The sequence below is a fragment of the Rhynchophorus ferrugineus genome, unplaced genomic scaffold (genome assembly GCF_030347505.1).
Source record: "Rhynchophorus ferrugineus isolate W39M unplaced genomic scaffold, kcgeb_rfMv2 rfM2, whole genome shotgun sequence".
NCBI lineage: Eukaryota > Metazoa > Arthropoda > Insecta > Coleoptera > Curculionidae > Rhynchophorus > Rhynchophorus ferrugineus.
Window position 1 is genome coordinate 45,427,806 of NW_027472581.1, and position 18,443 is coordinate 45,446,248.

General features: G+C 33.2%; 1 protein-coding gene across 4 annotated transcripts in view; it reads left to right on the top strand.

Annotated features, from left to right (window-relative positions):
• Window positions 1–18,443, top strand: part of RhoGAP100F (Rho GTPase activating protein at 100F) — a 224,448-nt gene that overhangs the window by 20,806 nt on the left and 185,199 nt on the right. For all 4 annotated transcript variants that reach the window (XM_076393958.1, XM_076393959.1, XM_076393961.1 and 1 more), the window contains exon 2: window positions 14,579–14,696. In XM_076393958.1, the coding sequence (XP_076250073.1) occupies window positions 14,613–14,696 (84 nt within the window). In that variant the 5' untranslated portion in view covers window positions 14,579–14,612. The remainder of the gene's footprint in view (window positions 1–14,578; window positions 14,697–18,443) is intronic.

The following is an 18,443-nucleotide window of genomic DNA, read 5'->3' on the forward strand; positions in this document are numbered from 1 at the left end:
TTGGATAAAATTGCACGACATGAAGGTAGACCAGATGTGGTTAGTTAACACATCACTCACCACTTGTTTTATCCATTTCAACATCGACTCACTCTTATTGAATATATAATTATCTCTTTTCTTTCAATTCTTGATTCAAGCGTATCAATTTCAGTTGTATGGTTATTGTTTTTAGGTTTATCAAGAGTTCTTTGTGGAATATATATATATATATATATATATATATATATATATATATAACAAAAATACTGTTATCACATATAATTTATTTTAACATTATTGCCAAATCTAATGCATATACTATCGAATGATTTAAAACTACGATTAAGTACACAGTTATAATAGTTTGTAGGGTAGGGTGTTTGATTATATTTACAATGAACTCTTTTCCTAATAACCTATATCATACAGAAAGGCCTATATCATATTCAGAAAGTTTCATTCAAGTGATTAACTGTTAATTTCCGATCTTTCTAATATTTGTTCCATCATTTGTCAATTTCTTCTTCAATGTGTCTGGTCGAGTTCATCCAAACTGAAAGTGTTATTAATCATTCCTATTTCCAGCATGAACGTTTACATTTTTACATCAACTTTTATTGTCATAACACTATTTTTATATTTATTTTATTACTATTTTTATTATCTTGCCATGAGTTGGGTATATTGGTCCCATTCTGAAATATCCATGTCTCATCTGAATACATAAATTGAAATAATATTTCTTTCTTCTTTAAAAAGTGTCTTCCTCTAAAAGAAATATCTGGAACTTCCATTCGATCCGGAACTCTTCGATACTTTTCAGACTAACAATTTCTTTTGAAATAATTGTATTAAATTTCAGTATAGCATTTGAGTTTTTATACATTTCATATATTGAATCTCTGATAGAGCTAGCATCAAGCTGATCTTGATTTGTTAACCGCTTCGTGTAAGGACGGTTTTTTTTTCGATGAATTTAAAATTATATTTTTAATGTTTGGATATATTTCACTTATCGTGTCCATACTAATATTCACTGCAGCTGCAGGACGCTAAGAAATATAAAAATCGCAGCAAAGTAATATTTAACAGTAAAAATGTTTACCTCTCTAATGAATTTTACTGGCAAAAGGGGGCCTCCATTATCTCGTTACTGTTCAAAGTAACTGATTAGAGACGCAATTTGTTCTATCTGGCTTCGGAAGTTTTAATCAGAGTAATAATAAGCAGCGATTTCAAATGTATCAAAACAAGCAAAGCATTAAAATGACGTTTGCCGGTTTATAACCTCTTATCACTATTGCTTTGAAGAAATCTGCATAAGTTTGGCAACTGGACGATTTTAACGGGCTAGTTCGGTTGCATGTTTGAACTTATCAGACAGCATTATGAGTCTTTTTAACTAGAATAAAATGAAAAGGAAAATATTGTCTGATTCTAAAACGAATTTACAAATTGCGGCAGACAATACGTTAAAGATCTTGATGACGTATGTACAAGAAAACTTTGGATAGACTATATATATATATATATATATATATATATATATATATATGCTGTATATATAGGATACGCTGTCTATTATAAATTCCTCAAAATTGATTCACAGTCCTTATATATATATTTATGTCACAGCAACTTTTAGTCACAAATTTTAACTTCAACGCAGCTGTTGCCATGGTGTTACGACACTGTTAAAATTTGTTTTGGACATATGCAAATGAAGGTCCAAGCAACCCTTTTCTCTTCGATTTCGAATTTTCGTTTAGCCCTGATTAATATGTTTATACATTTTAAAATAATTTATTCATAAAAGTTCACAAACACGTTTCTTTTAATTCACAAATGAAGCATCAAATGTTTGTTCATTTATGAAATAGTTTGTAGAAAATTATAATATATGGCTTTTTTAAATACAAAATATGTTCTGTCGCCTTGGTTGCCACGGTGGTCAGGACGACAGGAGGATCCTCGATAGAGGACGATAATTGTCCAAGAGGCAAGACTGAATTATCGACGACAAGGAAAATTATCGCAGTCACGCCAGTTACCAGGAATGATATTTAAGTTGGTCACTCGCCAGTCGGTTTGCTTACTGAGGATTTTGTTTTGGATCCTGGGTTAAGAGGTAGGTCCAGTCCAGATATAGCCTAGTTGGTTAAAATGAGGTTCTAAAATATAACAAAATATTTTCTCACGGAATCTATAATCTTGTGTCTATAAACTAAAAGACGCATCCAAGAAGATTATATTTATTCAAGCGACTTTAGAAATTGCCACTGCATTAAGATATAATTGATTAGTAATATTGAAAACTTATAGAAATTGGGAATATAAGCAACACACAAATTAGTCGAGGTAACAGAAATATAATTTTTTTTGACATATTTGTTATAAGTCATAAATTAATATGTTTAATAATAAAAATTATCAATTGACTCATTTATTCATCAAACAAATTCAAAGTCTCAAATTTTCTATTTTCCTATTTGTAAAGTTAATATGTATGGGCTTGTACATTTAAATTACATAATTTGTAGATTTAGATTCGTCTATTTTATTTGAAAATAATATTTTGACGAATATGAATTAATTTAAAGCTGTTTAGAACTAAAAGATATAGGTAGAATTTATGTTGCTATAAGATAAAACTAAGAAAGAAGAACATTGTTTTTTCTGAGTAATTTTGTAATATAAGTTTAATATAAACTGTAATTAAAGTAAAAATACTGGAGTATAAGCTAATGTTTGGTTCGGTAAATAATAGAAAGCAACAAACATCGCAACATCAACTAATATCGTTGATTAAAACCAAAATGAGTTTTCTCTCTCTATTTTCACGCTTCAACATTTCACTTATTTGCTAAAATACTCAAGTCTCAGTTGTTTTCTCACGCGTTTGTCTCCAAATGACAGTTCTGATAAATCGTCTTTGAGCCCTCAAGTGTGTAACGTAAAAAATATCTTACTGTTAGTGTGTAAGTTGATTTGTCAATGTTTTGATATAGCGAAATTGTTGGTTGACATTTTCTAAGTCAGGTCAAGGTCAAGTTTTCATCAAAAGGTTGTGAAAGATTGAATTTCTTCTTAGTAGTTCTCAACATTAGATCCAATTTAAATATGGCTAAACATATTAATAACTATCAATAAATTTTAAGAAACAAATTAGAAATTAAAAATCAATGTAAACATTTCGTTTAAAACCAAATTTAGAACAAATAACTTCAAGCTAAATATGAAAAAACTTGATTTAAAATAAACAAACATATTTTTTGCGTGATCTTTATTATTTGGGATGCAAATGAAATCCAAACATAGCTTTTTTATTAGCATTAGAATATGGGGTCGCCCATCTGGTATTTATTGATTTTTAATGTGCGTATTATTTTTGCATTGCAAAGATACCGCTCTTGACATTTGACAGATATGCTAGTGTTGAACCGCCGTCGTAAATAATCAATTGTTTTACTCTTGAAAAACATAACGACATCATATAAGGTTGGTGAAAAATTAATTCCGGTTTTTATTTTTTTTTGTGTTCTGGCTTAAAAACCAGGCGGTGGAATGCATGACGCATACCTGGTAGCGGAGACTTGCCCTGGAGTGACAAGTTGGACCGGGTTATGTGGGACTGCCTCTGGGCTTACCAATACACTAAACCAAAACCGCCTCACAGTTGACCCCTGTGGATCACTACTGCTACTGCATTAAATTTGGGGATATGGCACCCGCTGATCGGGCATCCGTTATTGGGCACGAGGGCCCGGCGATTCTATTGATTCGCGAACCTGAGTTAACACACAACTGGGTACTGTTGTATGGGGGCAAAAGTTATGACTGTAGCGACGGATGAGGTCGTTTCAGCCTGGAAAAGGGGGGAGCTTGGCGGTGACGCGGTGCTAAGCTCCCAGCATGTCGACCAGCTCGCGAACAAGCGCATTTTCACAAGAACTTGACCTGAGTTGTTGTTTGTGGAATGATTGAGATATGAAGTGCTTGATTTCTGGAGTGTCAGTTTCCCTATGAATTTGATTATTTCTGACAAACCATGGAGCGTTTAATATTCTCCTGAGGAGCTTATTTTGAAAAACTTGAAGCCGTTTGACCTGGTTGTGTGTAACAAACTTGAAGTAGACATTAGATCCGTAGAGGAGTACGGACCGAATTAACATCTTGTAAAATAAGCATTTGATGGAGATGGGAAGTCTGCTAGAAGGGCAGATCAGAGAAGATAGCAGGTTTGCTATCCCCGAACCTTTTTGGATTGCTTTCTGAATTTGGGAATGCCAACCGAACCGCCGGTCGAAGTGAAGACCTTGGTACGTGACGTTATCCAGCCATGGAATTATTGCGGTGTCGATCTTAAGTTGCGAGACGCGCAGTGCGTAACGCTTCTTATGGAAAATGATGGCCTGGGTTTTCAAGGGGTTGATTTGCAACTTCCATAATTTGAACCACTTGACCGCATGATCGAGCTGCTTCTGTAGACGTTCATGAATTGTTCATGTGTCAAACTTCGAACCTAGCGGTCGTGAAGAAAGCAGTGTCGTCAGCGTAAAATGCGACGTCAATGTGCTCTTTTCTCGGCAGATCTGAAATAAAGAGGTTAAATAAGGCTGGGACCAGCGGGGAACCTTGAGGTACGCCAGCATCGATTTGTTTACGACTGGAAAGTAATACCCTGATCTTTACCTGGAAAGATCTGTCCGAGAGATAGGACTTGATGAGAGCGGTTAGGTTTTCTGGGAGGCCTAACCGCACGCACTTTGCGATCAATCCATCGTGCCAGACCTTGTCGAAGGCTTTGGTTAGGTCCAGAAGAACTGCTCCAAGCTTTTTGCGTTGGTCAAGAGCATGATGGATGTGTGCAGCCAGACGGATAGCCTGATGAACGGATGAGTGGTGAGCGCGAAAGCCGAATTGTTCATCTGGAATGATGTTGTTTTCCTTTGTGAAATAGTTGAGAGCGTAGAGTATTGCCCTCTCGGCAAGCTTCGAAATGGCGCTGAGAAGGCTAATAGGCCTGTAATCAGATGGAGATGATTTTGCTCCTTTCTTGGGTATAACCGCTATATGTGCGTGTTTCCAAGACGTCGGGAAGTGTTGCCAGTTCTGCGAGCTGCTTATGCGGGAGCTTTTTTAACTGGGTAATCGATATTCCATCGAAATCTGGAGATTTTTTGGTTTGAAGTTTGCCGATCATAGTCTGTAGAGACTTTGGAGACACGAAATGGTTGAGAAGAAAGGCTGGGGTTACTGGTTACTACGGAGTTGGATTCGCTGATGACAGTGTCAATGTCTTTAGCTTTAGTGTTCTGTGCGGGTGGGAGGCATTTCATTTGAGCTTCGTAGGTCTCTGCAAAGAGCTCGACTTTTTCTTGGTCAGTGACTGCGAAATTTCCTGTAACCGCTGACTTCAGGGGGGATGACATTGTGCGTTTTCCCCACGAGGCATTTGGAGACACGCCAGAAGGAAGGGGGGCCATCCAGCCTTTAGTCCGCGAGAAATAAGTTCCATTTCATCGCTCGCCAAGTCGAGACGGCCGCCCTTACCCTCTTGCATGCTCTGTTCGCCTCCCTTTTGTCTGGAGCATCAAGGATGAATCGAGCTAATCTGCATAAACCGTTTTTGATGCGAATTTCACGTTTAAGAGAAGCGGGAAGGTTGTTTTTCTACGGCTGGGGTTGTGATGAAATTTTGACTGTGGCAGATTCGTGAGCAGACTGAATATCGCGAGTTAGCTTCCTCGAGCTGTTCTGGTGTGTTAATTTTCGGAATTGGATCGGATTTCAGGAGAAGAGATTGGTAGTTTTTCCAGTCGGTATTTTTTCATGAATCTTGTTAGTGGGACTTGAGTGGTGGCGCAGTTTCCGAGTTGAGAAGGACCGGACGATGATCAGAGTCTAGTTCGTCAAGGACTCGAACTTCGGAATGGCGATTTACGTCTTGAAGAATAAAGAAATCAAGGATTCTTGCTACGCCTTGAGAGACTGTACTAGGGCGATGGGTGGGTTCATCTGGCAATGCAAGACCGTAGCCCAGATCTGCACTTAGATCTACGATGGCGTTACCTGCGGGATTCGCTCTGGAACACCCCCAGATGAGGTGGTGGGCGTTGAAGTCGCCACCTATTATTTTTAGAAATTTTCCTTCGACGAGTGATCGGTATTCGGCATAGTTGAATGCAGAAGATTTCCTGTACAGGGATGTAATCACGAAGGGACGTTCTTGGATATCGATTTTAATGGAGGTTGTTTCGAAGTTGTTTACTGATAACGATGGAAGGAGCTCGTGTTTGACTCCTTTTCTGACGAGAATGGCGGTTCCACCGCCTCGACCCGGAGTTCTATAGTTTCTGTAGACAGATAAGTGTTCGAAAGAGAGACGATGCGAAGGTTTCAGGAAAGTTTCCTGGATGAGAACGATGTCGACGTCATAAAATGTCATGACGTATTCCAATTCCGCTTGCTTTCCGCGTAAGCTGTTTGCATTCCATGTCATCAGTATATTTTCCTTCTTGCCGGCCTTCGGCAGCTCGCTTTCCTGAGGTGGAGTGATGGGCCCATTCTTCCTTTTTCCCACCAAGGTGAAACCGTCGTCTGCGTCTTCAGTTTGGTCTGACCGTTGTGCCGCTTTAGCTGGTGTCTGGGTCTGGGTTTCCGTGGCAGCGGGAGTGTTTCTTTCCATAGCATCTTTTTGATACTTCATGAAGTCTGTTATCGTAGCTGATAGAGTTTTGATTTCTTCTTTGAGATCTTCGGAAGCCTTTTCGCTCTTTTCCAGCTTTTCCGTCTGTTTGTTCAGGGCGTCTGTTTGAGTTTTCGCGAACATTTTAACTTCATCTATCTGCTTTCGCAGGTCTTCATTCTGTCTTCTTAAATCTATTATGAGCACTTCTCGGCTGTCTTCGAAAGATGGTCCATTTGAGTTAGGAAAACTGGGATTATGCTCAGGAGGCGACCTCGGCTCTGACGTACATGACGCCATTGCCTTGTCTGTAAAAGCGCCTTTTCGGCGCTTACAGACCCTTTTTTTAACGTAGGCACTGGTGGAAACGTGATAACGGATCGACCGTCTTAGAGAAAGTTTCGGGTAATTCTCGGAAGCGCAGGTAGGTTCGGCGGACCGGATACGACCGTTCTCTTCGAGAGCTAGCACGGAACTCTCCGGTTTTTCTAATAATAATGCTTATTCAGTGAATCCATGGTATTATACATTTGAAAGCTAACAGTTTATTGGATATTCTAGATATTCTTGGTTGGATATTCTAGATAGAAAGTATCATCATTCAATTACTCAGCCAAAAGTTATTGCTTTTTGCAAATTAGGATTAAATAAAGTAATTTTTGTCATATATTAAATTTTTTGCTCACCTTCACTGCCCAGTAACGTAAAATGATCTACATAAAAAATTATATATATAAAAATCGACCATAAAATATTTTTTAACTTCATCCATAAAAGGACTGGATAGCATAATAAACTTAATTAGTAAACAATGGAACATTTAATAGATCGAGTTATTTTTTAAATGAATGACTACTTGCGATGAAAAGTGGATTACGATTGCATAAAATGCATAGTTTCAAGGTTTCTAGACCTCTCAGAAGCAGCGTTGGAAAGGAAAGTATTTTCGTTGGAACAGTCATTATACGTCTTATGACTGATCCACAGTGAACCACGACCATGACGGATTCTCAAAAAGAAGGGTGATTGCTTTTAAGGAGCTCATAGACATATTTTTAGTAAATCATAAAGACCCTAACTATAAATAAAAATAGTAAAAGCATTTCAAGTTTTAAGTCGCCTAATGAGTCTAAAAGTACATTTTCTTAATTCTCATCTCGGCTACTTTCCGGAAAATTTGGGAGATGTGAGTGAAGAGCAAGGTGGACGATTTCTCTAGGATATGAAAGAAATGAAGAATGGATCCAAAGAGCGTCTGAATGATATTTCTTGTTGGACATTTCAGAAAGACCTTCCAGATACTTCCTAAAAGCGAAAATATGCAAAGAGGCGACTCTTTGAGAAAATGAAAAGGTTTTACTGTGTGCTAGTATACTAGCACTTAATATTGTTAAATGTTAGATAAAAAATATTTATCGTTAATGGTTTGTAAATAAAATAATATTTTTCAAGTTTGTTCTTTATCATTTAGACTAGCTAGAAAGTCGTTTGAAAATAATTATTCCATTTTAATATCAAATTCAACTTACAAAAATATCGGAAGCTTTATATATTATGAAAAATAATATGTTTGTTTTCCCCAGAATATCAGTTAAATTTCTTAGACGTGATCAGGTACATTGATATATTTTTATCAGCGATTTGCGAAGTATCAATATAAAAAAACTGTTAAACAATCTAAATAAACTGTTAAATTGGTCTCTCATATAATAATCAAAAAAGGAAAGCTGCAAAAGAACGGGAAAGGGCTACTAGTCGAACCGACTAAAAATTTAACTTCGAACCGTTTCAACATGGTGGTTTCATTACTTGTCAAACGAAAAAAAAAAGGTTTTCTGTGGCGTATATGTAACTGGCGATGAAAAATGCATTTACTACACCAAATCCAAGTGGCAAAAATCATGGGTTAGTCCAGGAGAGTCATTCACATCGATATCGAAGCGGAATATTTATGGTCATAATATCAGGTAGTTACTGTACATATTTACCTATTGAACAAACTAAACGATGTATTGTTATAGGTTGTGTGTTAACAAACACATTTCTTTTAATTCATAACTGAACCTACAAATGTTTGTTCATTCATGAAAGAAATTATAGAAAATTATAATGTATAGTTTTTTTTGAATACAAAATATATTCTGACGACTTGGTTGGTACAGTGGTGAAAGCATCAGGACGGTCCTCCTACTCTACCTACTCCTACTCTATTGTTACGATAATCGCGGGTTCCAATCCAGCTGGGCATGGATGAACTTTATGTTTGTGTTTGTAATTGAAAATGTCTTTATAGGTAAAAGTGGAAAATCCCAGTCACGCCAGTAACAAGACTGGGTAAAACCAAAATGTCTTCTGGGATGGTCTTCAAGTTGGTTACTGGCTAGTCGGTAGGTTTAATGCCGTAGACCATGGTTCGGAGTTTACTTTAAACAGTATTTTCAGTCCGGATAAACCGGCGTTGGTAAAAAGGAGACTTTAAAATATAGAAAAAATCCGGGTATTTTGTAGGCCGCTATTCTAAGATGTAAAATTCGACAATTCGATTACAATAGATCCGTTTTTAAATTAAAAAACTAATCAGATTATAAGTTGGATAGTTAATTAATTATAACTATTATTCAAAAACTAAAATTATTCTTGAAATCACAATAATGTTAACAATTAATCATTATAAGAATAAAAAGAAATACATATATTTTGATAACAATATTTACATTATTCTTTCATCTGCTACATAAAGGCAACACAAACACGTTTAATATCGAATAAATATTATCCCCCTTCCCCGGACGAACCACATTAAATTATAATTTTGATTTATATTAACATCGACCAGTTTTTTATTAGGGGATATAAAACGCCGAACGCAGAAGAAAACCCGAATAACGTTGATTAAATCCGAAATTATTCCCATTCCTTCCGTCCAGTTTTTATAACATTTCATTTAGCCGCCAGGACATTTTTGCTTTTGGTTTCATCGACCATTTGTCACCAGATGGCGTTTTTTGATAAATTAAAGTGTTTGTGTCCGCCATGTAGTACGGTTGCTTGTCGCTATGTTAATCTGCCAGTGCTTTGTTGAAATCTATTTTTTATTCTATTCTAATGATTATTTGCATTGCATTTTATGTTATAGTAGTGATTGCCCTTTGGTCGAAATTTGACCATTATTTTTAAATTAATCATGTTTCTCTCATAACAGTGTAAAGGGAATTATTTTAAAATAATATGTTACTAAAACTTGTTTTCACAGTATTTTCAATATAAGATCAGATATATTTCTCATATATAACATTAATTAAAAAAATAAATGTCTGTATATTACAATATATTAAAATAACTATCTCAAGAACTAACAGTCACTAACCTTTTTTAAAATGGAATTTAATTATATCTAATTTCCATTAGCTTTCAATAATCAACAAAGTATTGATAATTTTATATTACGATGCCACTGAACATTATAACAAAGTTTTATAAGATTATTTTCAGAACTATTTTAGAACATGGTATATGAAAACAGAGAATATTTGAATAAAACAATTTTGAAATTGAAGTATATCTTTAGCATGTATATTATAACACTAACGAACACAATTAGGTAATTAATTTTTTACAATTTAGAAATGTATATTAAAGGAATGTATTTACAATCATTAAATTAACTATTGATTTTTCAAAACTTAAATCTATAAAGGCAATAATCAAAATAATTGATACAAATTTCAAATAATAAAATGTCATATAGTCACATATCTTATAAAATTAATCGTTTAAATACCCTAGTATGTATTAATGCTTTAACATATTTACAACTTTACTATTAATAATTCATAACTTCTTTTATTTGTCATATATGTTCCATTTATGCAAATAACGTAGTTGTGGTTTCATTTTAAGTGCTGTATATTTTTATTATTTTATTTATGTATTCCTATTTGTTGTTTATTCCACTCTTCCATTTCCCCATTGCAGATTGCTCATGTTTGATATGCCTTCTATGCCTTCCGTTTACTTCTTCTGCTTTGTACTTTGTCTTATGTCCCATGTGAAAAATTCTATGAAACTATTTCATAATTTTTAATATTGTTTGCAACTTTTTATTCACATATTAACGTATTTATTACCTGTAAGATTCACTTAGTGCTTGTTACGTATTTACTAAAGGAGTTTGAAATAAATCAGAAATTAATACCACTAAAATTTACAGAAAATGTCGCTAAACTTTAGAATTATAGAACATAAAAAGAATAGAACCTCTAGTATAATGATATATATGATATCTCCAGAACCTTATTAATTTCTATCAGTTCTTAAGCAAGAATAATTTTTCTTAGCTGTCCTTTGTTCACCAGGCATTAAATTAAATGAAAAGTTGCCTGCGAAAATCTAAAATACCATATAAATAAAGAGGAGTAACGATTATTTATTAATCTATGTCGGGATGAAATTTTATCTTATATCAAGTTTTTCTTTCACAACTCTATATGCCTTCGGATAAAGGGAACATATTAAGTTCTTTTCTCTATAAAAAGTGTAAAATGTAATTTTACGTGATCATACTATTCTTAATCGTTTTTTTTTCATCTAAACCATAGCTCTTTAATAGTTCCAACAATACTGGAATAACCTAAAATTACAGAGATTTTTAAATAATGCTGCTTAAAATAAAATAACTTTGTTTAATAATCTTTTAACACACTTACTTTCCGCTTTATTATTAGTCGTGACTGTTTTTATACAGTGTATTAAACATGCCGATGGTATTCAGTTACATATATACCTCTTAGAAAATGGTTTTACCACCATTTCTTATTCCAGTAACACGTCCCTCAGAGTTTCCATAGGGTTATTCGCTATATAAGATCAATAATTACAGCATATTCTACTTAGTTTCTAATTGGTAACCTTCCAAGCATACTAACAGCCTATAAATCCAACATTATCCATATAATCAAACAAACATACAACATACACATACCAACAAAAGAAGCAAACATACAACATAAATTGACTTTTAAGCATCTACGGCAGAAGTAATAAGCCTCTAAGATCTTGCATGTAGAATTGAGCAAATGTAATATTATTATCAAGACTAAAATTTGGTTTATTGTACACAGTTGAGGAAGAAATCCAGATACGCTATTTGTGATAGTTTGGATATGTCTGTCTAATTAAATGTGAACGAATTACTCATTGACTATTGCGAAATCGATTTTTAGAATGAAAAACTCAGCAAACAGCTCTAAAAAGACATGTGTGAATGTGAGAGCGATCTGAAAATAGGAGATTAGCATTGTTCAAGGTCAAAATGTTGCGACAGCATTAGTTTTAGCGAATCATATTCGCTGCAGCACCAACAGCAGCGTATTGGTTGAGAATAGGCAATCTTCCCCAGCGCTGGTTTTAGATTGATGACGACTTTCTAAACTCATTTAAAATATTTGAATGATATTGAAATAATTGAATTTTTGGATTTTATGCCCGAAGTGATCATCCGAAAGACTGTTGATATTTTCATCCACGACGGATATTCAACTACTTCCAATAAAATTATTTTACATGTATACATTTTTGGGTATGGGTATCTTACTCTGCTTGCCCTCTTTGATAGTGTTGCTACAGTTCTTATTTTAATTCAATAATTTGATTCAGGATCATGATGGTGGAAGCATATGTTATCGATAATGATGAAATTGTTTACGCAATCTTTAATTTTTTTCGATTTAAGTCGTATTCGAATTTGTGTTTATTGCATTCTGCTCGCCGATTTTTGAAATCCAAAACTTTACTTAAAATATTGCTCACTGTGCTTAATGAAATGTTTAGTGTTTCTACAACATTGAAAAATAAAATTTCGAAACTAATAGCGCCATCTTTTACGGAACAAAATATTCAGTGAACAACATACTATTTGTTAATTAATTCTATTTCGAAACTGTTATATTACTGATATATAGTTATTCATAAGTTGTGTGTAGGGCATTTTTAAGGTATAGTAAGTCAATTGAAAAGTCCCCCGCCTGATACATAGGTGGCGTTACTTAGAATTAAATAATAGTTAAAAGAATTAAATCCATATGTTTTTTAGTTAGCCCTAACCCTCAAAAGATGCGTGTATAAATTTGACAGCATTTAAAAAATCCACAAAATGATTATGAATGACCATAAATTTAATTGAATGAAATATCAGAGACTCTAAAGATATCAACTGAACGTGTATATCATATCACTCACGAATATTTGGGTATGGCAAAAGTTTGTGCAAAGTGGGTGTCGCGTGAGCTCACTTTTGACCAAACACAATGACGAGTTAATGATTCGGAGCAGTGTTTGAAGATGACCAAGCGTAATAAATCCGAGTTTTTATGTCGATATGTGACAATGGATGAAACATGGCTCCATCATTTCACTCCGAAGTCCAATCGACAGTCATCCGAGTGGACTGTACACGATGAACCCGCTCCAAAGCGGTGGGAAAACGTAACAGTAAAATGTCAATGTTATGGCGTCTGTATTTTGGGATGCGCATGGACTACCTTGAAAAGGAAAGGACCATTAACAGCGACTACTACATAGTGTTATTGGACCGTTTGAAGGGCGAAATCGCCGAAAAACTGCCGCATTTGAAGAAAAAGAAAGTGCTGCTTCACCAAGACAATGCACCGTGTCACAAGTCAGTGAAAACGATGGCAGAAATCCATGAATTGGGTTTCGAATTGCTTCCTCATCTACCGTATTCTCCAGATCTGGCCCCCAGCGACTATTTCCTGTTCTCAGATCTCAAAAGAATGCTCGCTGGGAAGAAATTTTCGTCGAATGAAGAGGTGATCGCCGAAACTGAGGCCTACTTTGAAGCAAAGGATAAATAGTACTACAGAAAAGTTGGAGGGTCGCTATAATCAGTGTATCACCCTTGAAGGGAATTATGTTGAACAAAAAAAATTAATTTTGCCAAAAAAAGTGTTTTACTATTGTAGGCCGGGGACTTTTAAGTAGACCTGTTATATAAGATCATTCAAATAATTGCCGCGAATTATAACGCTAGCATGGATCCAAGTGGTTTAATTTTCAATGCATTTTTCCCATAGACTTGGCTGAATTTGGGTACTGGCTGCATTGACTTTAAAGACATCGGCCGATTGTGGTTTTTTGGCATGTAACCCTATACATGTAGACCTGGCAACGCTTCCATTTCGAGAGCATTGCTAGTTTAATTAAGGTCTTAATAAATATATTTGATATATTTTAATTATAATTATAAATAATGCTAAGTATTTCGGTTTCTCATTTTTATCATAAAAAATGTTTTAACGAATAAACTTAAGACATTGTATATCTAAACATTTTAAAATATTTCCAGGGAGCAGAATATCCTCGATGTGATTAATACTGCTGATGATTAAGTATTAATATAATTTTTAAGAGTTTTGCCATCTGCAAAGAAAGTAACACAACATACATAAAAATAAAAATTTTACGTTTAATCGAATCAACTTTTATAACTAACAAGATATCATAAAATAGAAGTAATCTTGTAATTCTTTGTTCTAATTATTGTTAGGGGTTGTTTATGGATTAAATCACGAAAGAGATCTTGTATCAGTCCGGTCATTTTAAATAAAACGCAAATGCCAAATCTGATATAAAATTGTTGACTATAAACATTACGATGCTAAATAGCCAAGTCAAGCTTTTTATATTGATTAAAATATGTCTAGCCTGATAAATCAGGTTATTTATAGAACAATTATATTTCTTTTTTTTAGATCTGCATAAGTACTCGCTTCTTTACACTCTTTAATTCTTAATAAAATATATAACCTTCCGTAGAACGTGTTATAATTTCTTATGGATGTAGTATTATGTGATCATGATCGTTCTGGCTAATTGTTCTATTTGTTACAGTTTCTCGACCAGATTACCAGGGAGCTAATCTGGTATGCAGTGGCGGAAACTCGCGCGTTCGAAGATCTCGTCCGGTCGGTCGCGCACGCGCAATATGCTCTGCTGTGGCCGCAGGAAGGTAAGTCCTTTTTATTATTTAGAGGTTTTGGCGTATACTGTCGGTATCGCATTTATATTTATCCTAAAAATTATATAAATATTATTGTTGAAAACGTTGAAAGTAAGCAAATTAGAAATTGATGTTGTGAGTTACGAATTAATTCTGATTTTGAGATTTATTTTATATTTATAGTTGGTATTATTAACTTTACGATTTATCATGACCAAATCGTATGACATTATGGGAAAACGTTTTGAAAATCAATATGCTACTGTTGGTACCCTAAGACTTCAAACATTCTTCACCAAGGTGTTGCCACTATAATTGTATCGCTTTCTATAGTCTTTATCTATTATCTAAACTGGTTGTGGTATATTCCACAAAAAAATCGAATTGATAAATATCATAAAGTCGTTCTTCATTCATCATTGTCTGTTTTTAGGATATACTGTTTGTTTATATGTAATTGATTGCTTCTTTAAATGACATTTTAGTATGAAAATTTGCTGTCTATATTCACGCTTTTTTCAAAATCCACTAGTATTTTCATTTGTTGATGAGTATTCTTAATATTTAAGGATGAAAATAAGACAACGACGATAGATTGATAAGCGTATATTCAAAATTTAATGATGTCAATAAAACACTTTGGAGTAAATGTGTAAAATTGTTTCTAATGGGAACTAGTTTTGAGTTTAACTGATAATCATTGAAACATTTGTTCACCATTCAAAAAATTTTGAAATCGGGCCTGTAATATAAATTTATGATATTTTAATTTCGTGCATCTTTGATGAATTGATATACCAAATAAACTTTTCATTGTAACTAAAATTTGTCTTGATTTTTATTATATAAATACCGCAGGAACATGTTAATCTTAATAGTCTATAATAAATTAAGCCGTAATTTGATTTTAGTACTTGAATTGAATATAATATAGCTATTGAATATAATATAAGTAATATAATAATATATATATATATATATATATATATATATATATATATATATATATATATATATATATATATATATATATATATATATATATATATATATATATTGAATATAATATAAGTAATGCCTGAGTATTTTAATATATTTAATTTTATTGATGAAACTATCATGTCAGTTTTGGTCATAAAATATTTTAAAATATATTTTAACTTCTAGTCAGTGGGTTTTACTGATTATTAAATATAAATATATTTGGTTACAAGTAAATTAATTAGTATTTGATGTAAAGATGACTGAATGTGTTGCGTACACATTTCCAACCTTTTCGTAATTCGACTAAAGCTGAAATCGAATAAACGAGCGTAACATCCTGGTTTATTAACGCCATTTTTCCCAAACGCCGCTCCAAATTTTAGACATTACATCAAAGTTATCGAAAAATCTTTACGCCACCCATATTTTACGTCAAATCGATTGATAATAAAACTGTTTCCCATATCTCGGCGAGGCAATATAAATATTTAACCGATGGAAAGTACGACCCAACAAAAAAAAGTATAGCTAATAAATACCTTTCGGGGGAAGGCATAAAACAAGCCAGGTGAAGAAAATGAAAAATCTTTAACGTGTGTCTTTTTTTTGTATATACGGAAACTATTTTATGACATCTCGATGACAATGATAAAATCAATAAATAGTTAATTAAATAAACAATTATTATTATTTACTTTTTCTTTTTTGCAGGAATACATTTTGAAAAATCTTTTCCTTATTTTCGTTGGTTTTATATTAATATTGCCTATGTTAACATTCACAGATATACAAATAAAACGGAACAAGAGTGGAACTGTGGAGCGGAATTTTTTCTAATGGGTTGGATATATTATTGTTGATTCTGAAGGCTCATTTGTGAGACCCTCACATGAGCAAAATATGAGACATAGAGGTTGTGAGTTGACAGAAGTTGCAAATAGGCGGAGTTTCTCTTGATGAGATATGAGTGTATAGAAATATGATAGATATGATCTTAGATATACGGGAGAATATTGTTTTGAGGGCAAATAAATGTCGCTCGATGGTCCACATATGGGATATATGTTTACTGTTTTTCTTATTCAAATGCCATTCCCAATTTCCTGCTTTTTTTTGAAAATATCAAAGGAAAAGGTATCTTATAAATGGTGGATACGTAAATGTTCTACGGTTTGATATGTCCTCTTGAGGCTTTTAGTCAGTGTTCTCGTTCTGACTGACTGGCTGAGTCTAGGCTATTTTTGGCAATATATTTAATTTTAAATATAATTTCTTCAGATATATTTTAAACTTTTGTTGTAACACTAACTTATAACGTTTTTTGTATGTTGCTCATTCAGGAATAACTATTTTTTTGACGATTTTTTTATCAACAACAACGTGAAAATCAGTTAATTGGAGTTGACCATTGACGCGTAAAAATGCTTTAGATTATTTGTATACTTACAAATAAAAGCTCTATATACATTTTGAAAGCAATTAATTTTGAGTCCAACTACTATAAGCCATAACAAACAAATTATTATGGCGAGTATAATTTCGTAAAGATATAGTATTTTCACATTTTATTTTTTTTATGTTTTCGGATATGACATGCAGCAAGTTTTAATCCATCTAAATCCGAACGAAATAATTATTATTTTTCAATGTTTTGCAAGAAAATCTATAAAATAAAGATCCATTTTCTTGAGTCTCATGCAGATTTAGCCTTTCAAGAATATAAAAATAATGTTACACATACACAATCAGGTTTATAAAAACATCGTAGTAGTAAATTCTTATTTTTTGCAACCAAATCATTATTGATTAATTTGAGTATATTATATCTTCATTGATGTCTTTTTAATAACAGTATAATTTATCTTTTGCAAAAAATGCATGTTTGCTTGAAGGCAGTTTTCAAATTACCATTTGTCCACTCTTTTTCTCGTAGTTTCAAACATACGTATGGTCTCGCTTAAGATATGTAGTGTACGAAAGGTAATGTCGTTTCAAATGTTCGGTCTCGTCAATTCAATCACTTTATTTAGTAATAAAGGTTAGTACAGTGATAGTAAGTATATAACTAAGACTTATTTCAGTTATGTTTTTGGATTTTGTGGTTGAATGTTGGTTAGTCATTTTAAAAGATTAGTCCGATAGGTTATATTGGCAAGGTCTGCTCTTTTGTTATACACAACTTACCGAAAATGATTTTTCTAAATTTATTTGCATTATCTATACACCGTCAATTAATATGACGATACCTTGACCAAAATTTAATATATTTATATTTTCTTAAGGTCCTTGTTGATTGAATTAACTATTTTCGAATTAATAAACTTACTTTATGATTTTATTGTTATTTATAATTATATATAAATTTTATATTATATGTAATAATCTTGGTGTTGCAATTAATCCCCCAACATTTTTAGCAAAAATAGTTAATTAAAAATTCAACCCAATAATATTATTATTTTAAATATCGTTCTTTGCTAGCTCCTACTTTTTTCAATCCTTCAAAGGCTTGAGGTTCCCATATGGGAATATCTTTGTTTTGGCTGAAATCTATGAGTCTTATTTTTTAAATCTTTATGAAGAGTAAAAAAGGCCCATGTGCCATCGAAATAACTGTCAGTAGCATCTGCAAGATATGGGGAGCACACTTTTTTACGAGGCAGATTTTAAATGTGGACAAGCATTTTCCTTCAAAGTATAGTTTTCATTAGTTGTTGTAATTTCTTCAGATATATTTTAAACTTTTGTTGTAACACTAACTTATAACGTTTT